Here is a 22,506-nt window from a genome sequence, read left to right on the forward strand (position 1 = left end):
TTTGTTGAGTGATTTCAGGAATTATAGGGCAAGAATGCCCTAGAAGAGAGAAAGAAAGCATGCACAAGAGGAAGGAACATGAAGATTTGGATTTTGGGAACTTGATGCCAGGGAATTTTGGCCAGTTTCACTGACCTTTTCTTTACTGTTTTAGGGTAGTTTCATGCATTTTCTTAGTAAATAAGCAAGTTTTGGGTATATATTCACTTACATCTTGATTCAAGCAAACATTGTGAACTTTACATGATTTTATGAGAATTATGCATGAATTGAATGATAAAATGGATGATGCATGATCTTATGATTTAGAACCAAGCTTTGATGCACTTTATTTGCTTGATTTCAGGACAAAGGAAGCAAGAAAAAGCAACATTAGTAGCCACGTTAGTCTAACTAACGTGACCACTAACGTGGAATGGGAGCTAGCTTGCAACGTTAATGGAAAAAGTGATCACCAATAACGCCTTCGAAAGCCATCATGGCCCACGTTAGTGGCCACGTTAATTACATTAACGTGGAAGCTAACGTGGAGGAAAAGGGAAGCTCCAACGTTAGTGGTAAAAGTGAATACCACTAACGTTCCAAAAGGGCATAATTCGCCACGTTAAGAGTCACGTTAATTACATTAACATGAACTCTAACGTGGGAGGAGCAAGGAATCGCCAACGTTAGTGACACTCACCTTTGTCACTAACGTTGGACTAAGCCAATATTGCCCACATTAGTTGCCACGTTAATTACATTAATGTGGATGCTAACATGGAGGAAAAAAATGATGGGCCAACTTTAGTGACACTCACCTTTGTCACTAACGTTGGAGATGGCAATCACCACCACGTTAGTGGTCACGTTAATGCAATTAACGTTAGGCACTAACGTGGGAAGAAGGGGCGTTTGAAGCATTAGTGACAAAGGTAAGTGTCACTAATGCTCTCGAAGCATAAGCATGCCCACGTTAAGGGTCACGTTAGTTATACTAACGTGAACTCTAACGTGGGAAATAGGGGCAATAAGCAATATTATTGGAAAAGGTGAATGCCAATAACGTTTGTGAAGTACCAAGATGCAACGTTAGTGGTCACGTTAGTGCCACTAACGTTGAAGTTAACGTGGATCATTTTTGGCTTGGAACGTTAGTGAAAAAGGTGATCGTCATTAACGTTCTCGAACCCACATTTTCACTTAACGTTAACACCACTAACGTCCTAACTAAGGTTCATGCCTAACTCACACTTTTTCTGCAAGCAAAGCTGATCCCACTGAAGACTATAACTGCTTCAACTAAAGATCCAAAGGCCCATATCCAAGACTTGAAGAGCCAACTAGAAGATCAGAAGAGTAGTATATATAGGAGTAGTAGGGAGCTTTTGGCATTTTGTTGAACTACACTCTATATATTTTACTTTCTCTGCAACCTCTAGTTTTATTTTGAAAATGTACTTTTCATTTATGCTTTCCATTTCCAGAGCTATGAACAACTAAACCCCTTTCATTGGGTTAGGGAGCTCTATTGTAATTTGATGGATCAATAATAGTTTTTATTATTCTTCTTCTTTTTTTTCTCTTAATTTTACTAGAAAGCTTTCAATCTTCATCCTATTGGGTAGTTGTCTTGGAAAAAAAGCTATTCATACTTGGATCTCTTCGGAACCTTGGAAGAGGAATGAAGAGATCATGCTAGAAATGCTTTCTCATGTTGGACTAAATTGGGGTTTGGATGGATATAGTGACATATAATCCTACCAACACTTTGATTTGGAAATACATGTGGTATAATCAGTGACCATACTTCATCTCTTCTCAAGAGCAATTAGACTAAGGAATTAGCTGTTGATCAAGATTTGAGAGATTGGGTTGCCAAGAAATTGGAATCCAATCACTTAAGATTGCCAAGGAGATAAATGAATGCATTGATTGAGAAAGAGATGAGAATGAACTTGATCCGGAGAATACAACATCTCCTGAGCCCAATGAATCCCTCATTTCTGATCTTATCCATTCTCTTTACTTTCTGCCATTTATTTTTATGTTCATTTCCCCAAATCCCCATTTAAGATTCTGCAATTTACTTTCCACCATTTACATTTTTCTCTTTATTTCCAGCATTTACACTTTCTGTTATTTACTTTCCCGCCATTTACATTTCTGCAAAAATCAACTCAATTTCTGCTTAGCTCAACTAGAACATTCCTCCGATTAAAGTTGCTTGACCAATCAATCCCTGTGGGATTCGACCTCACTCTATTGTGAGTTTTTACTTGACGACAATTCGGTATACTTGCCGAAGGAAATTTTTTGAGAGAAAAGTTTCTGTGCATCATGTTTATGGCGCCGTTGCCGGAGATTGATTTTGTATCAACAATGATTAAATTGGTGGATAACTAGATTGAGCATTTTTCTTTTGTTTGATTTAATTTTATTTGAGTGATTTACTTTCAGTTTTAGTTATTTTCTTCCCTTTACCCCTTACCCGTTATGGTGTTATCTTTAATTTTTTTCTACAATTCAGTTCACTAACCCACTAACCGATTGATATAATGCATCACTCACCCTAGCAGCTTTCCTAACAAGTGTAAACTCCATACAATTTCTCTCTTGCTTTTGCTCTGTTGCTTGTATGACAGGTAGAAGAAGCGGGGCTTCAACTTCCTTTGATTCTGAACTTGAGAGGACCCTCCTTAGATTAAGAAGGGGAGCAAGAGGAAAGAGAGACGTTAGTACTGAGGAAGAGGAGGAGTACTTTGAACCAAACATGGATGAGAATATGGAGAACCATCATGAAGAAGAGGCTCACAACCATGGCAGAGAAGGTCCAGTGCATCATGCTGGACAAGAGAGAAGAGTTCTGGGCTCTTACATCAATCCAAACCCAGGAAACTGTGGAAGTAACATCCAAAAGCCAACCATACATGCCAATAACTTTGAACTAAAGCCATAACTCATCACCCTTGTTCAGAACAACTGTTCATTCGGAGAAAGTGTCCAAGAAGACCCCAATCAACATCTAACCACCTTCCTGAGGATATGTGATATTGTGAAGTCTAATGGTGTTCATCCTGACACCTATAGATTGCTTTTGTTCCCCTTTTCACTCAAGGACAAAGCTTTTAAATGGCTGGAATCTTTCCCGAAAGAGAGTTTAACAACCTGGGAAGATGTGGTGAACAAATTCTTGGCGAGATTTTAGTCTCCTCAAAGAATCAACAGGTTGAGAGCTGAGGTACAAACCTTCAGAAAACAAGATGGTGAAACTCTCTATGAAGCATGGGAGAGGTTTAAGGACTTGACAAGAAGGTGCCCGCCAGATATGTTCAATGAATCGGTGCAGTTACACATTTTTTATGAAGGTCTTTCTTACGAATCAAAGAAGGCAGTAGACCACTCATCTGGGGGGTCTCTGAACAAGAAGAAGACCATTGAAGAAGCCATAGATGTCATTGAGACTGTAGCTGAGAATGACTACTTCTATGCTTCTGAAAGAGGTAACACTAGAGGAGTGATGGAGCTAAACAACGTGGATGCACTGCTGGCTCAAAACAAGATGATCACCAAGCAGCTAGCTGACCTTACCAAGAAGATGGAAAGAAACCAAGTAGCAGCAATCATTACCTCATCAGCAGCTTAAGAAGGAGTGAATGCAGAGGCAGAGGATGATCAGGAACAAGCCAACTACATTGGGAAATCACCTAGGCAGACCCATGATCTATACTCCAAAACTTATAATCCTGGTTGGAGGAACCACCCAAACTTTGGGTGGGGAAATCAACAAGATTAAGGCCAAGATTAGAGATGTCACAACCCCAACAACAATGCAGCTCACCAACATTTCACACAGAGATCATATCAGCACCCACCTAACAACACCTCTTAACATCCATTTCAAAACCAAAATGGCCCTTCTCATCCCTCCAATCTCAACTCACCATCATCCGAAGATCGACTCTCAAGGATTGATACTCTATTTGAAGGTATATGTAAGGAAATCCAAGACAACAAGGTGTTCAAGGAGGAGGTACGAGCCAATATTAAAAACCAAGGAGACACTATCAAGAGGCTAGAATTTCAAGTGGGATACCTCTCTGAGAAGATTCCCAAACCTACTGACAGCTTTCCAAGTGACACAGAGAAAAACCCGAAAGGTGAAGCAAAAAAAGTAAGATGGGAAGAATGCAAGATGGTCACTATAAGTGATAGGGGGACTGAGGAAGAGCTGAACAAACCCTTCGAACACTCTAGAGATACTTCAGCAAAGAAGCAGGAAGAGGGTCACCAAGAAACCAAGACTACACAGAAGGAGATTCTGAACCTCTATGCACCTTTTCCCCAAAGACTATGGGTGGCGTAGAAAAGAGAATATACTCAAAGTTCCTTGACATGTTTGCATCCCTTCATGTAAACATACCATTCATGAAGGCTCTCCAATAAATGCCCTCATACATTAAGTGCATGAAGGAGCTGCTGACCAGGAAAAGCTCACTCAAGGGAGGGAAAACAATAGTGATGAATAAGGAATGCAGTGCTCTCATTCAACCAGAGTTGCCTACAAAAAAGAAGGATCCAAGGAGTTTTCACATCCCCTGTGCCATAGGAGAAACAAGGTTTGATAAAGGACTCTGTGACCTGGGAGCAAGCATCAACTTAATGCCTTTATCCCTCATGAAGAAGCTGCAGATCAATGAGCTAACGCCCATAGACGTAGTCATCAAGCTGGCTGAAAAAACTAAAAAACAAGCAGTAGGAGTGGTTGAAAACGTGTTGGTAAAGGTTGGGAATCACTTCCTTCCCACAGACTTTGTCATATTGAAAATAGAAGAGAGTCACCTTCACCCAATCATATTGGAAAGACCATTCCTAGCTACAGCCAGAGCGCTTATAGATGCGGAACGAGGAGAGCTAATACTGAGGATACATGATGAACAACTCGCATTCAATGTCTTCAAACCCTCACAAGAAGCAGATCAAGAAAACAAGAAACCAAGGGAAGATCATAACAAGGCACTGGTGGAAGAAACAAGCACTGAAACACAAACTGTACACCTGGAAATCCCTTTGGTTGGTAAGCAAAACAGTCAGAAGGTGTAACAGTTAAAGGAAACCCAAGAGGAGCCAAATCCACCAGAATCATATGAGACCAGCAACAAAATTTTCCCGGGAAAGGAGGCCACAAGGAGCAGGGTAGAGTTAAAAGAAACAAGGAAGAAGACACCAAGGAGATGGAAGAACAAGAAGATTCCTACAGAGGATTTCTCTCTAAGGGACAAAGTGATCTCAGCTTATCTCCCAGCTATCCCACCTCATCTCCCCACCATCCCATCTCAGCTGCCTAAAGTCTTCACCATCAGCAGAATTCTCTCCTTAGAACATGTGGAGATCCTTAATGAAGCCAATGGAGATAGATTCACTGCGAGGGGGGAAGATTTGAAGCATTACCAACCACCCTGACAAAGACAGAACGTTAAGCTAGTGATGCTAAAAGAGCGCTTCGTTGGGAGGCAACCCAACCTAAGGTAGTTTCCTTTTCATGATCATCTCAATAAAAGGTATAAGTGGTTTTCCCTGTATTGTGAGGAGCTAAGTTTGGTGTTGCACACCAAAACAACCCAAGAGTGAGTGTGTAATTCTAAGTTTGGTATTCCACCAAAGATTTCAGTTAGAATCACATTACACTTCTTCAATGGCAAGTTGCTAGCCCCAACCATTCAGGGAAACCACTTAACAATAGTTTAGTTTCTAGTTCATAGTCGTTTTATTAATAAAAGCACATGAGGTTCTCTGCATGTATTCAATCTGTGCATTAGGCAAGGAACTAAGTTTGGTGTTCACAAAGTTCAGAAATTCACAAGCATACATGCATGCTAACTATTTCTCAAGTGCTTTGGGAACAAGCAACTTCCAATAACTTTGCAGGGATTCAATCAATCTTCTGGAAAAATAGTGCACCATCATCCAAGGAGGCGAAGAAGGACACAGAAGCTATGGATGATGACAACAAAGGGATAGCTAGAAGGCACCACCAAAAGGTTATATTGTTACTTGATTTCATATGCTTGGAAATTATCAAATTGGAAGTCTGAATGTGTCCCTGATTCATAGTTACTCTTTAGTTTAAATCACTAGAATTTAATGTTTATTTTTCCTTGCTTTTGTCATATGTGTGCTGGTCCAAGTTACCTATTTTCATCTTCATCCTACTTACTTGTATGCTTGTCCTTTGAATTTAATAAAAGAGAATATTATGAAAGAAACTAGAGTAGGGTTCATATGGTGAAATAAGTCCTCAAGGTTGGTGGTGGGATAATAGATTAGCTAAGTTGGATCACCTATAAAGTATGAGGGCACTTATGTGTATTGAAGAACATGCTTGAAGCACATTCTATGAGATTAACCAAACAACAAGATCCGAATAAGAAAAAGAGAAAAAAATAATAAGATTTGAAAAAGAACGAAATAATAAGAAATAAGGCTAGGCACCAAGGGTTTAAATCTTGAGGGATGTGTCTGTGGTGATCCTGTACCAAGGATCTGCTTGGATGAATAAATTCTTAGGAGTGCTTCATCACTTGGTAACTTGGGTTAACTAACCCGGGATTATCAACTGAAAATCCACTATCAAGAGCAACCTTGCTACAGAACATTTAGTAACCCAAAGAGGTGCTGGACACCAAGGCCTCAAGGAAAGAAAATAATAAACCATGTGCCTGTGGTGTGCATGTATGGGGGAGAGAGACTTGAGGGAGTAAGTCCTTAGGGGTGTTTCAACACCTAGCACCTTGAACCAACTGGTTCGGGAGTGTTGGCTGAAAGCTTATTTTAAAGAGTTGCCCCCTCACAGAGCACTTAGCCTAAGGATGCAATAAACCCTGAGAAAAAAAGGGAGGATAAAAAAAATAAGGATCTCATAGGATGCAATCAAGCAAGTATTCAAGAGCATGATAAGGACCTGGAAACCAGTAAAGAAATGAACCTAAGTTGCTATGCATGAAACCCCATAAACCAAGAGCTTTACTTCTATAATAAGAACTTATTTCTCTTGTTCTTTCATTCATCATTCTTCTGTTTCAGTACTTGCTTAGGGACAAGCAAGCTTTAAGTTTGGTGTTGTGATGCCAGGGCATTTTGGCCAGTTTCACTAACCTTTTCATTATTGTTTTAGGGTAGTTTCATGCATTTTCTTAGTAAATAAGCAAGTTTTGGGTAGATATTCACTTACATCTAGATTCAAGAAAACATTGTGAACTTTACATGATTTTATGAGAATTATGCATGAATTTAATGATAAAATGGATGATACATGATCTCATGATTTAGAACCAAGCTTTGATGCACTTTATTTGCTTGATTTCAAGAGAAAGGAAGCAAGGAAAAGCCACGTTAGTAGCCACGTTAGTCTAACTAACGTGACCACTAATGTGGAATGGAAGCTAGCTTGCAACGTTAATGGAAAAAGTGATCACCAATAATGCCTTCGAAAGCCATCATATCCCACGTTAGTGGCCACGTTAATTACATTAACGTGGAAGCTAACGTGGAGGAAAAGGAAAGCTCCAACGTTAGTGGTAAAAGTGAATACCACTAACGTTCTGAAAGGGCACAATTGGCCACGTTAAGAGTCATGTTAATTACATTAACGTGAACTCTACTGTGGGAGGAGCAAGGAATCGCCAACGTTAGTGACATTCACCTTTGTCACTAACGTTGGACTAAGCCAATATTGCCCACGTTAGTTGCCACGTTAATTATATTAACGTGGAAGCTAACGTGGAGGAAAGAAATGATGGGCCAACGTTAGTGACACTCACCTTTGTCACTAACATTGGAGATGGCAATCACCACCACGTTAGTGGTCACGTTAATGTAATTAACGTGAGGCACTAACGTGGGAAGAAGGGGCATTTGAAGCGTTAGTGACAAAGGTAAGTGTCACTAACGCTCTCGAAGCTTAGGCATGCCCACGTTAAGGGTCACGTTAGTTATACTAACGTGAACTCTAACGTGGGGAATAGCGGCAATAAGCAACGTTATTGGAAAAGGTGAATGCCAATAACGTTTGCAAAGGACCAAGAGGCAACGTTAGTGGTCACGTTAGTGCCACTAACGTTGAAGTTAACGTGGATCATTTTTGGCTTGGAACGTTAGTGAAAAAGGTGATCGTCATTAACGTTCTCAAACCCACATTTTCACTTAACGTTAACACCACTAACGTCCAAACTAAGGTCCATGCCTAACTCACACTTTTTCTGCAAGCAAAGCTGAGCCCACTGAAGACTATAACTGCTTCAACTAAAGATCCAAAGGCCCATATCCAAGACTTGAAGAGCCAACTAGAAGATCAGAAGAGTAGTATATATAGGAGTAGTAGGGAGCTTTTGGCATTTTGGAGAACTACACTCTGTATATTTTACTTTCTCTACAACCTCTAGTTTTATTTTAAAAATGTACTTTTCATTTATGCTTTCCATTTCCAGAGCTATGAACAACTAAACCCCTTTCATTGGGTTAGGGAGCTCTGTTGTAATGTGATGGATCAATAATAGTTTTCATTATTCTTTTTCTTTCTTTTTTCTTGATTTTACTACAAAGCTTTCAATCTTCATCCTATTGGGTAGTTGCCTTGGAAAAGAAGCTATTCATACGTGGATCTCTTCGGAACCTTGGAAGAGGAATGAAGAGATCATGCTAGAAATGCTTTCTCATGTTGGACCAAATTGGGGTTTGGATGGATATAGTGACATATAATCCTACCAACACTTTGATTTGGGAATACATGTGGTATAATCAGTGACTATACTTCATCTCTTCTCATGAGCAATTAGACCAAGGAATTGGCTATTGATCAAGATTTGAGAGATTGGGTTGCCAAGGAATTGGAATTCAATCACCTAAGATTGCCAAGGAGATCAAAGAATGCATTGATTGAGGAAGAGATAAGAATGAACTTGATCCGGAGAGTACAACATCTCCTAAGACCAATGAATCCCTCATTTCTGATCTTACCCATTCTCTTTACTTTCTGCCATTTACTTTTATGTTCATTTCCCCAAATCTCCATTTAAGATTCTGCATTTTACTTTCTGCCATTTACATTTTGCTCTTTATTTCCAGCATTTACAAGTTCTGTTATTTACTTTTTCGCCATTTACGTTTCTGCAAAAATTAACTCAATTTCTGCTTAGCTCAACTAGAACATTCCTCAGATTAAAATTGCTTAACCAATCAATCCCTGTGGGATTCGACCTCACTCTATTGTGAGTTTTTACTTGACGACAATTCGGTATACTTGCCGAAGGAAATTTGTTGAGAGACAAGTTTCCGTGCATCAGAACTTCAGCACCGGCACGCACGCGCACGCGCACTGCACGCGCACGCGTGCATGAGAAAAGCTGGAAGCGGCGCGCAATGATGGACGCATCCGCGTGGATAAGAGAATTCCCACCATCGCGCACGCGCATATGGCGCGCACGCGTGGATCACAAAAGCAATCGGCGCGCACGCACGCATAGCGCGCACGCGCGGAAAGCTCACGTGACCTCATTAAAGGAAATCGTACCTGGCGATTTCTGAGGCTCATCAGGCCCGATTTCATGCTGTTTTTTCATGGAAAAGACCCAAGGATGCTAGGGGGAAAGGGGGGATCAATCATTTGACACTTAGACATAATTTTAGCTAGTTTTTGGTTCTTTGTTCTTTTAGAGAGAGAAACCTTTGTTCCTCTCTAGATCTAGCTTTTATTTGATCTTCCCTTGTTGAATTCTGAATTGGATCTTGTTAATTACTAGTTTTAATTGTTTAATTTGAATTCTCTTGTATCATTTTGCTTAGATCTTGTGTTAGTTTTATGTTTCCTTGTTGTTTGTCATTTTATACCCATTCCATGAATCTTGTAGATCTTGGTTTGTTATTGTTGCATTGAGGATTTTCATGATTACTTGTGTTGTTTGAGTGATTGTATATTGATAAATTTTAGTGGGTACTTGTTAGTTTCAACTTAATTACAATTTAATTAGTTCTTTTATTAATGCTTACCATGTGTTTGATGAAATGTTTCCTTTGATTATGGAGTAGTTCTCTTTACTATTGGCCTAGGCTAAGGAAATTGGGTAAGCTTGAGTCATTGGGTCTAATGGATTTGATGATTTGGGAACCCTTAGTGGTCAATTTGATAGCTATTGACACTAGCCTACTACTAGGTTAATTAGTAGTGAGGTTGGACCTTATGGGTTGATGTTGACCAAACCATTTAACATACTTCAAGTATAGAAGTAGACTTAATGAGTTTAGTTCCTCATAATTGTCAAGATATGGTTATTAAACAAGGATAGTGACCTCAATTCCCATGCCTAGCCAAGAGTTACTTTTATCATTCTTATTTGAAAACCCAAAAATCTTGATTGCTTTGTCTTAGTTATAGTTACTTGTTTAGTTAGGATAGAATTACATTGGATGTTATTTGATGAGTTTGGAATTATTCACATTTTGTTTTAATTATTTGCATTAGTTTCTTGCATTCAAAGATTACTTGCTTGTTAAGATTCCTATTTTAATTTCTTGCTCATGACTTGCAACCCCGGATTTCTAACCAATGTTGAAGCACATGTTTTTCCATTCTTTGTGAGACGACCCAGGGTTTGAATATTTCGGTTACTTTTATTGGGGTTGAACTTGTGACAACCAAATTCCTTCTAAATTTGATACTCGAGGATTGTTGTTGGGAAGAGCTATACTTGCAATGGGATTTTATTGAGAAATTCTATACCAACATAGTCTCTTGAGTCGCATCATACACATAGTACATGGCCTATTGTTCTTATGGTGTACAATCTACCCCCTTGGATGAGCATGAAGCCTGATATTATGCTCTCTTTACTCATTCCTGGACCACAATCACCGGGAAATGACATTGATGTCTTTCTTCAACCGCTTATTAACGAATTAAAAGAACTGTGGGAGTTAGGTGTAGAAACATATGACTCTTCAAAAAATAAAACATTCAACAAGAGAGCATGTCTTTTATGGACAATTAATAACTTCCCTGCGTATGCTATGTTATCTGGCTGGAGTACAAAGGGAAAACTGGCTTGTCCGTGTTGTAATGATGAGACTTCTTCTATCTATTTGAAACATAGTCACAAGACTATTTATATGGATCATCAAACATTTTTACCCATGAATCACTCGTGGAGGCATAACAAAAGATCTTTCAATGTAAAAACTGAACTTAGGTCTCCACCCCAGTTGTTAGAGGGAACAACTGTATTTGACATATTGCAAGAGATAGATAACTCTTTCGAAAAGAAGCAAAAGAGATCAAAGAATGGGGTATCAAATTGGAAAAAGTGGTCAATATTTTTCGAATTACCATATTGGAAGAACAACATGTTTAGACATAACTGTATTGTCATGCACATAGAGAAGAACATAGCTAATAGCATAATAAGAACTCTATTGGATATTCCCAGAAAGACAAAAGGTCATACAGATGCTCGTCTTGACCTTAAAGACATGGGTATCAGGAAAAACCTTCAGCCGAAAGATACGAAGGATGAAAAAAAAATTAAGTTAGCAGAGGCATGCTTTTCAATGACTCTAGCAGAGAAAACAATCTTTTGTGGTGTGATGAAAGGGGCAAAATTACCAAACGGAAGTGCTTCCAACATCTCTTGATGTGTGCAACAAACAGAAAAGAAGATTTCCGGTTACAAGACCCATGATGCTCATTTCATGTTACATTACTTGTTGCAAGTACCAATCAAGAGCATACTTCCTAACCATGTTGCCATCGCTCTATTCGATTATGCTCATTTTTCTGCCGGGTATGTCAGAAGGTAATTAGCCTAGCTGAGGTGGCAAACTTAGAAGCAGAGATTGCTGAGACATTATGCCAACTTGAGAGGATATTTCCTCAAGCTTTTTTGACATAATGGTGCACTTGCCTATTCATGTTGCAAATAAAGTAAGGTTAGGTGGTCCAGTTCAATATCATTGGATGTACCCTGTTGAACGGTATATGTGCACACTAAAATCGTATGTTCGTAACAGAAGTCATCCAGAAGGGTCCATTGCTGAAGGATATTTGGCTAATAAGTGTATAAACTTTTGCTCAAGATATTAGCATGAGGATGTTCAGACAAGATTGAATAGAGTCCCTCGAAACAATGATGAGTGTGTTTCAGATGAGATGCAAACTCCCAGTTTGTTTCCAAACAAAGGATGTCCCTTGGGTGGAAAAATGGGAAATATGTTCATCTTAGATGAAAAATTAGAAGCACAAGGCCATGCATACATCCTGAACAACTGTGATAAGATTGAAGTTTACATGAGATATTTTGATTGCTTTATTATCATCTGTTAGTTTGCAATTACAACATCGTACCTTACTAACAAATAAGAATATTTGATATCTTCAGAGAGCATGAGAGTCAAGTTAATGATAACAATCCATGCAGAACGAAGTGGGAGAAAGCCAAAGACCATAGTCAACAATTCTCAGAATGGTTTAAAGTTCGTGCCATGAAAAAAGATGTGCCTGGTTGGGCAAAAGGGTTGGCTAGAGGTCCAAATAAAGTTGCAAAAAGATTTTCAGGTTTTGTTATCAATGGGTATAGGTTCCATACAAGGCACCGTGATGTGAGACGTAAAACCCAGAATAGTGGTGTCACATTAGAAGCATTGACTCCTAGTTTTGCTAATGTGAAAGATAAGAACCCAATTGAAGCAAAAGTAACCTACTATGGTAGAATAGTTAATATGTTTGAGTTAGATTATTATGGCCAATTTAAAGTAGTCCTATTTAAGTGTGAGTGGTATACAGTTGCAAAAGACCACTTTGGTCTCTCATATGTGTATTTCAGTAAAAAATGCTACCAAGAAGAACCATTTGTGTTAGCATCTCAAGTAAACCAATGCTTTTATGTGCAAGACCCATATGTGAGTGACAAATACTATGTTATGAAAAGAATTCCGAGAGATTTATTTAGAATAAGTGACGACCTTGAGTCTGATTCCTCCACAATATATGCAAGGGAGCCATGTGAACCTGAAATGATTCCAAGTCTTCCAAATGATAATGGCGAAGTTGATCTAGTGAGGAATAATCTACGAGCTACCATCCTAGATATGGCTCCAAACATGTTTGCCAAGCAACATTGTGAGGAAGACGAGGAAAGTGAATATGATAAGTTCATGGAGGATGTTGATTCTGATTCTTCTTGACATGTGTTTATCTTTGCATTTTTTTGGTAGTATTCTAAATGAATTTCTTTTGTTGGTTATTTTACTTATTTAGTTACATGCTTGTGCTGATTATATTTATTTAATTAATAGAATTACATTTTTTCTTCTTATTTCTTATGTGTGCAAGATGGAGAAAGGGGAGATCAGTAAAAGAAAAAGAGTAATTACCTTAGGTCAAAAGAACATGAAACAGAAAAGTTCAAAAAAAATAATTCTTTTGAGGTTATGGAAGCTAAGTCAAGTGCTGAATTGCTACAACAACATAATATTAAGAGAGAGAAGATCATGGCTGACAATAAGAAAGCTAGGTTTCAAGCTCAAGGCCCAAAAGATCCGACAAGAAAACAACCCATCATAATAGTGGAAGATACATTTGAAGAGTAAATTGGGGATCCAAAGAAGAAAAAGAAGGTCCAACCAAACTCACTGTTTCAAGAATGTGAGGGTAATGGGAATAATTCAAAGGCTACTAAAAAGAACCCCCAAAGTGGGAATGAGACAATGTTTCAAGCTGAAAAGAACTCAAAAACTGGGAATAAAAAAACTGTTGAAGATGATACAATGGATCAAGATGATGCAAGTTCTGATGAGGAGGGAGAAGATACAAGTGGGCTGAGCATAGAATCAAACAAAAAAGGAATGAGTATTGACATGTCTCTTAAGATGAGGAAGATGAGCAAGATGAGCAAAATGCTGCAAATATTGAGGGTAGTGGAGGACAAGCTAGTAATGAAGGTACTTTTTCTTATCTCCCTTATTGCCTAATTATAGCTTATATTACTTTTCAATTAGGCAGAGTTAAAATTCTGTTATTCTAATTGGACTTAGGCACTAAAAAGAAAACTCGTGGCAAGACCTTATGCAAAAAACTTCATGCAACTGATTTTAACGATCGACGGGAGGAGGAGTTTTTATAAGGGCAGCCTATTCGTCCAACCAAAGAGGTCGTAGCTAACCTAGGCCAATTTTTGGGTTCAACAGTTAGAAATCCCTGTTTTGTGACTTTGCTATACACTAGTTGGCATGGTGTGCCAGATAATATCAAGGAGGGCATGTGGGAGTACGCCAATGTATGTAAATATGCCTTTATGGAAAGTTTATTTATTTATTTATTTGTTATGTTGTGTGTGCTAACCTTTGGCATTCTAATGTATGTGTTGCATAGCAAAAGTTCATTCTTCCAATAAGTTCAAAGCCGTGGGTCATGTGGGGATTTTGTCGTGCATGGAAAAAATACAAGGGTGAAATTAAAAAAGCACATTTCTTAAAGTACAACACAAAGAAAGAAATGATAAAGAACCGACCATTAGAGATTCCTGAATTTCAGCTTCGCAAGCTAATTCGATATTGGAGTCTTCCCACTATCAAGGTAATGTTATGTCTTCTATTTCTTCTAGCTATCCTTGATTTTTTTTTTGTGATTAGACTTGCTATTTCAAAAAAAGGTGATGTGATTTTCAAAGAGAAAGAAAATGTGTCCGTTAAGAATAAAACCTCTTTTTCATGTTTATATTTAGGCTATGTCTATTAAGAATACTGAAAATAGGTCAAAGCAAACATGTCCTCACCGAATGGGATCCACAAATTTTGCAATAGTGCGCAAGCAGCTGGTAACATAACTTATTTTTTTGTGATTTCTCCTTTATATCCATGTTATATTGTCTTCATATAAAATTTTCTCTTCATACTCTAACGTGACTCTAAAGAGAACAATGAAGAGTCATCAAGGGCTGAAGTTTTCACAGCAACTCGCACAAGTAAAAATGGAAAAGAAGTTTATGCTAAAACACAAACAACAATTGTGAGTTATTTTGTATTTGTATTTAGATTTGTACAATATAAATGCTAGACAGATTTGTGTTTATATTAAGTTAATGTGACTTTAATTTTTTTTTGTTACTTTTGGTAGAATAAACTTCAAAGCCGCATAGAGGCAGGGGAAAATCATGAGGATGCATTTGTAGCAGTGCTAGGAAAGGACCAACCAGGTCGACTTTGTTGTTATGGGACTTCCATTACAAGAGGCTCTCTTAGAAAGGATGAGGAGATTCGCCAAGTGAAGGTTGAATACAATGATAAGGTCTCATCATTAGAAAAGAAGATGGACGGTATTTGTGGTCTATTAAAGGTGATGTTGCACCAACTCAATCCTGGAATGAGTAACGAAGAGGTAGCAGCCTTAGTGCAAGCAGCCCAAAATTCTCCTTTGGAAGCCTCAAGTAGTAGACCAAAAAATACTCCGCACTCCTCCGAAGCAACTCACATTCCACCAACCGATGATGTAAGTAACTGTCCTAACCTCGTATTATTGTCATTCCCTTGATTTAGATTATAGAACTTCGTTTTTCATGTTGAATTTATGTTGCTGGCTGAATATGGACTGTTGATTTATGTTCTAACCTCGTATTATTGGTTGTTGAATTTATCTTCTCATTGACATGGTCAAAAGTAACTAAGGAAGGTTTACCAAATAGCTAATTACTCCCTAATTACTATATTTTATCTTTAGCTATGCATGGATGAACTGATCACTAGAAATTGTTCGTGTTCCACTTTTTAAAAAGTAAAATAATAAAGAAAATAAAAGAATAGAAAGAATAGGGAAATGTGGAATTGAGAATTGAGAATTAAGATAAAGGGTGTGTGAAAGAAAGAGATTTGGCAATTTAAACCCTATATTCTCCTTTGTCATTTTGAGTTTTGACACGGCCCTTTTTTTGTTTGAGTTTTGACCATATATTCTCCTTTGTCATTTTCTCTTCCTTAGTTTCTCCCCTTTCTTTCTTGTCATTTAAATTTAATTACTACTATCCTGAGGTAGTGTAACATTAATCAGGGAAAAAATATGAATTTTAATTATAGATGGGTTGCTTACCATTCAACTAAACCAATAGCAGTAAAGTAAGTTTAAGGTTTAATCTATCCTCTGTAAAATGGAAATTGAGATATATGTTTTTTAAGGATATGATAAGATATGATTATATTTGGGAAGGTGTCGGTGAAGATAGAGAATCATATATAGTGAGACATGAAATGGATGATGATAACTCCTCTGAATATTGATGAGGGTTTGGTGTCGGGTTGTCCGGCATTGCATGATGATGATGCACCTGTGAATTGTAGCATTCTTTTTAGTTTTTAATTACTTGTTACCTACGAGTCAACTTTACACCATCTCTTCCCTTCCGAATTGCGTGTTATTCCTTGCCTCTTCCATTTCTAGCTTAGTTAATTTTGACTCGCACACCAAATCTGCTTAATAATAATAAAAAACAAAATGTAACCAAAGTTCTGAAAATTGTTTACTCATGTAAATGTTTGTTCCTCTGCTCCAATAATTTAAAATTTGTGTGTGAACAGCTCCTTTTGTGACCTTGTATACGGGACTATTTCTTTTGTGTTTGATATGTGTTTTTTGTTCTAATGGCTGAATATACAATATTGCAGGACCTAATTAAAGTTGCCTTGCCATTTTCATGTTTAATCAATTTGGATTTGGAATTGGATTTGTTGGACTTAATTGAAGTCCCTTTTATAACATATACTAACACAAGATTATTTAAAATTCTGCAGGGTAGTGATAAAAACAATAGAGCTCATAATGGATGATCACACTACTCATGAAATTTGATATTTTGTAACTAAGTATATAAAAGAAGTAGACATGTGACACTTGTTGGAATTGCAATTCTTATTTACTTGTTATGACTTTACCTTTTGGTACTTTGTCATCAAAGACTACTTTTGTGGTGACAACTTTATATATCTGTATATCTTTTTTTATGGGAAAGTTTATATTTGTTGGATTAGTTCAATATATATAATTTTATTTTGGTCTATGATTTTAAAATTATATATGAATTTTCAACGAAATATTAGGAAGATTAATGAAAAAAAATTTGACCAAACTTATGGGCACGCTTAAAAAGGGTGGCCATATCTTAATTTTGGGCTCAACAAGCACGCTTAATAAGCGTGGCCATAACTTGGCAACCGGCACGCTTTAAAAGCGTACCCATATCTGCATCTACTGCACATTTTCTAAGTGTAGCCGTATCTTTTCGTACTTAAAAATAGCCACACTTTTAGAGCATAGCCATATGTTTACCCTATCAGCACGTTTAAAAAGTATAGCCATATCTTCCTCTATCGGCACGCTTTTAAAGAGTACCCAAAGCATACATTCTGGGACGTTTTTAAAGCGTGGCGATATGTGCACTTTTCGATATGCTTAAAAAGTGTACCTATAGGTTAAGACCTATGGCCACGCTTTTTAAGCATGACAAGAGATGAAAGCGTGCCGATAGATCCACAAAAGCGTAAAGATAGAGCAACCGGCAAGCTAGCGGATGTAGCCCTTACAAAAGCGTGCCTATAGCTCAAAAAGCATGCCGAAAAGCTATCGGCACGCTTTTTTCACTTTTCGGTACGCTTTTAAAGCGTGGAAGAAAGCTTATTTTCTTGTATGTTTCCTATTTCTAGAGGATTCTCTGACTTTGGGTGCCACAAGTGTGAATGGAAAGCAAAAAGCAAGGCTTTTTCGCACAAAACTTAAAAGCTTTGCTCGTCCTCGAGCAAAAAAAAAGAAAAAAAAGAGTAGAAGAAGAAGATAATGGGTGGAGAAAGAGGGAGAGAGGGGCTCGGCCAAGTGGGGGCTTATGTGTATGAATTGCGTGTTGAGAGGGTTGGAAGCAGGGTATTTATAAGGGTGAGATGGGATAGGGTTCGAATGTGAGGGGGGAATTGGGTGGAAAATTTTAAATTTAAAGTGGGTGGGGCTTGGTGGGAGTTATGATGATTTTGGGAACATAGATGGATGTGATTGGTTGAGAGTTTATGGGAAAGAGTGTGCGGGGAAGAGTGAAAGTAAGAGAGAGAAGAAGGTGGGGTAGGTGGAGATTCAATGGGACCCACTGGACCAGAAAGGCTAGGGAATTCGAATTCCCTGTCCCCTTGTGGGCGTTGAATGCCCAGCTTATGCTCCTTAATGCCAGCTGCATGCTCTATTTAGGGCGTTGGATGCCCTCTAGGGATCTCCATTCTAGCGTTCAACGCCAGGTTACTACCTCCCCTTGGGTGTTGAACGCCCACTAGGGGTTCCCTGGCTGGTGCTCGACACCAGCAATGATGGTTTTTTTGGGCGTTGAATGCCCACTAGGGGTTCCACCCTTGGTGTTCAACGCCAGTTTGGCTACTTTTCTTGGGCGTATTCATGCCTCCTTGTCTGGCGTTCAACGCCAGCAAGGTACCTGCTCTAGGGTGTTGTGTTTTTGTTTCTAACTGTCTCTATTTCTGTTCTAACTACTGCACATGATCACAACTTAAAGAAACAAATATGAAAAATAACTTAAAGGAAAAGCAGAAATAACTAATATTGATGGGTTGCCTTGATAAACCCCGTTTTCAGGGTTTATCTTGTGTTGAATTTATAGCATTTTGATAACCTTTCCTCACATTTATTCAATGAATTAGCATAGTTTTGTGATTGTCTCCTTACTTGTGCTTAAATGTGAAAATATGATTTTTTGACCTTTAAATTGATAGTTTTAATCTTCCTTTGATTCTACTAGATGCCTTGACGTGTTCGCTAGTGATTTCAGATTGAAAAAGGGTCAGGAAAGGATCAAAGGAGTGAAAGGAAAGCATACAAAGTGGAGAAATCATGAAAAGCCAAAGATTTGAAAAAGCTCATAGGCGCGCGCGCGCACTGTGCGCCTACGCGCAGATTGTGAAATGCTTCAGGGACGCGTACGCGCACCATACACGTATGCACCGAAGGCCGCACGTGACTTTTAAAGAAGAATTCGTGCCTGGAAATTTTGGAGGGTTTCTGGCCCCATTTGGAGCTGAGTTTTTGGCGGGAAAAGGCTAAATGGACCAAGGATTGAAGGGGAAGGCATCATGCACACCATTACACACATTAGGATTTGTTTTAGTTAGTTTTAGAGAGAGAAGCTCTCACTTCTCTCTAGGATTAGAATTAGGATTAGGTTTAGTTCAATAATCTTATATCTAGGTTTTAATTCATGCTTCCATCTACTTCTACCTTTCAATTCCTTGTTGTTACACTCACCATTCTTCTATTGTTTGTAGAATTTCTTCTACTTTGTTTCTATGCTTTGTTGTAGATCTACTTTTGTTCATTCTATTTTCTTTCAATTCAATTTGAGGTAATTCATGATAATTGTGTTCATTTTGATTGTTGTTATTAATTTCTTACAATAATTGTTGTTAGATTCTATTCTTGTTGTCAATTTACTTTACTTTCCTTTTATGCCTTCTAAGTGTTTGATGAAATGCTTGGTTGGATTTTAGTGTAGATTTTGTTCCTCTTAGCCTAGGTAGAGTAATTAGTAATGCTTGAGTTATCTAATTCCTTTGTTGATTGATAATTAGAATTTGCTAATTGATTTGGATACCACTAATGCTAGTCTTTCCCTTGGGAGTTGGCTAGGACTTGTGGAATCAAGGTAATTGATGAGCGGATAATTTATACGCTTTTTGACATTGTTTTTAGTATGTTTTTAGTAGGATCTAGTTACTTTTAGGGATGTTTTCATTAGTTTTTATGTTAAATTCACATTTCTGGACTTTACTATGAGTTTGTGTGTTTTTCTGTGATTTCAGGTATTTTCTGGCTGAAATTGAGGGACTTGAGCAAAAATCAGATTCAGAGGTTGAAGAAGGACTGCTAATGCTGTTGGATTCTGACCTCCCTGCACTCAAAGTGGATTTTCTGGAGCTACAGAACTCGAAATGGCGCGCTTCCAATAGCGTTGGAAAGTAGACATCCAGGGCTTTCCAGAAATATATAATAGTCCAGACTTTGGCCAAGTTTAGATGACACAAACTGGCGTTCAACACCAGCTTTCTGCCCAAATCCGGCGTCCAGTGCCAGAAAAGGAGCCAAAACCAGAGTTGAACGCCCAAACTGGCACAAAAACTGGCGTTCAACTCCAGGAAGGACCTCTACACGTGCAACACTCAAGCTCAGCCCAAGCACACACCAAGTGGGCCCCGGAAGTGGATTTATGCATCAATTACTTACTCATGTAAACCCTAGTAGCTAGTTTATTATAAATAGGACCTTTTACTATTGTATTAGAGGTCTTTTTGACCATCTTTGGTCTCAGTTTTAATTCATTGTTCAGGAGACTATTGATCACGTTTTAGGGGGCTGGCCATCTCGGCCATGCCTGGACCTTTCACTTATGTATTTTCACGGTAGAGTTTCTACACTCCATAGATTAAGGTGTGGAGCTCTGCTGTTCCTCAAAGATTAATGCAAAGTACTACTGTTTTCTATTCAATTCATCTTGTTTCGCTTCTAAGATATTCATTCGTACTTCAATCTGAATGTGATGAACGTGACAATCATCATCATTCCCAATGAACGCGTGCCTGACAACCACTTCCGTTCTACCTTCGACTGAATGAGTATCTCTTAGATCTCTTAACCAGAATCTTCGTGGCGTAAGCTAGAATGATGGCGGCATTCAAGAGAATCCGGAAGGTCTAAACCTTGTCTGTGGTATTCCGAGTAGGATTCAATGATTGAATGACTGTGATGAGCTTCAAACTCGCGAGTGATGGGCGTTAGTGACAGACGCAAAAGGAGGGTGAATCCTATTCCAGCATGATCGGGAACCGACAGATGATTAGCCGTGCTGTGACAGAGCATGTGAGCATATTTTTCACTGAGAGGAGGGGATGTAGCCACTGACAACGGTGATGCCCTTGCATAAAGCCAGCCACGGAAAGGAGTAAGACTGATTAGATGAAGATAGCAGGAAAGCAGAGGTTCAGAGGAATGAAAGCATCTCCATTCGCTTATCTGAAATTCCTACCAATGATTTACATAAGTATTTCTATCCCTATTCTATTAATTATTATTCGAAAACACCATTATCAATTTATATCTGCCTGACTGAGATTTGCAAGGTGACCATAACTTGCTTCATACCAACAATCTCTGTGGGATTCGACCCTTACTCACGTAAAGTATTACTTGGACGACCCAGTGCACTTGCTGGTTAGTTACACGGAGTTGTGAACCATGGTCTTGGCATCATGTTTTTGGCGCCATTTCCAGGGAAAGAAAGAGCAATGAATTTTACATAATTAAAGTGTAATCACGATTCCGCGTACCAAGTTTTTGGCGCCGTTGCCGGGGATTGTTTGAGTTTGGACAACTAACGGTTCATCCTGTTGCTCAGATTAGGTAATTTTATTTTTGTTTTATTTTCAAAAAATTTTCAAAAATCTTTCAAAATTTTCAAATAATTTTCGAAAAAAAAAAACAAAAAAATTTAGAAAATCATAAAAATCAAAAATATTTTTGTGTTTCTTGTTTGAGTCTTGAGTCATATCATAAGTTTGGTGTCACTTGCATATTCATCTTACATTTTTCGAAAATTCATGCATTCATAGTGTTCTTCATGATCTTCAAGTTGTTCTTGGTCAGTCTTCTTGTTTGATCTTGATGTTTTCTTGTTTTGTGTCTTTTCTTGTTTTACATGTGCATCTTTCGTTTATTAGAGTCTAAACATGAAAGATTTCTAAGTTTGGTGTCTTGCATGTTTTCTTTGCATATAAAATTTTTCAAAAATATGTTCTTGATGTTCATCATGATATTCACGGTGTTCTTGGTGTTCATCTTGACATTCATAGCATTCTTGCATACATTCATTGTTTTGATCTAAAAATTTCATGCATTGCATTATTTTACTTGTTTTTCTCTCTCATCATAAAAATTCAAAAAAAAAATCAAAAAAATATCTTTCCCTTTTTCTCTCATCAAATTTGAAAATTTGAGTTGACTTTTTCAAAAATTTTTAAAATCAAGTTGTTTCTTATGAGTCAAATCAAGTTTTCAATTTGAAAATCTTATCTTTTTCAAAATCTTTTTCAAAAATCAAATCTTTTTCAAATTTCTTAGTTATTTTCGAAAATTCCAAAAATATTTTTCAAAAATCTTTTTCTTATTTTTATATCAAATTTTCGAAAATAACATAATCAATTAATGTTTTGATTCAAAAATTTGAAGTTTGTTACTTGCTTGTTAAGAAAGATTCAAACTTTAAGTTCTAGAATCATATCTTGTGATTTCTTATGAATCAAGTCATTAATTGAGATTTTAAAAATCAAATCTTTTTCAAAACTAATTTCTAAAATATCTTCTTATCTTACCTTTTTTCAAAAAGTTGGTTTCAAAATATCTTTTCTAACCTCCTAACTTCTTATCTTTTCAAAATTTGTTTCAACTAATTAACTAAC

General features: G+C 37.7%; 1 protein-coding gene and 1 non-coding gene across 2 annotated transcripts; one reads left to right on the top strand and one right to left on the bottom strand.

The window, feature by feature from the left end:
- Positions 1–3,205: 3,205 nt before the first annotated feature.
- LOC112761730 (small nucleolar RNA R71) lies at positions 3,206–3,312 on the bottom strand. The gene has a single exon (XR_003182110.1). It is a non-coding gene; the product is annotated as a small nucleolar RNA R71 (small nucleolar RNA).
- Positions 3,313–10,836: 7,524 nt separating this feature from the next.
- On the top strand, positions 10,837–13,209 carry LOC112757158 (uncharacterized). Its single transcript, XM_025805764.1, has 3 exons — positions 10,837–11,503; positions 11,678–11,822; positions 12,405–13,209. Exons 1-3 carry the CDS (start codon positions 10,837–10,839, stop codon positions 13,207–13,209), a joined length of 1,617 nt encoding a protein of 538 aa, XP_025661549.1.
- Positions 13,210–22,506: the final 9,297 nt, after the last annotated feature.

The sequence above is a fragment of the Arachis hypogaea genome, chromosome 16 (assembly GCF_003086295.3).
Source record: "Arachis hypogaea cultivar Tifrunner chromosome 16, arahy.Tifrunner.gnm2.J5K5, whole genome shotgun sequence".
In the NCBI taxonomy this organism is placed as follows: domain Eukaryota; kingdom Viridiplantae; phylum Streptophyta; class Magnoliopsida; order Fabales; family Fabaceae; genus Arachis; species Arachis hypogaea.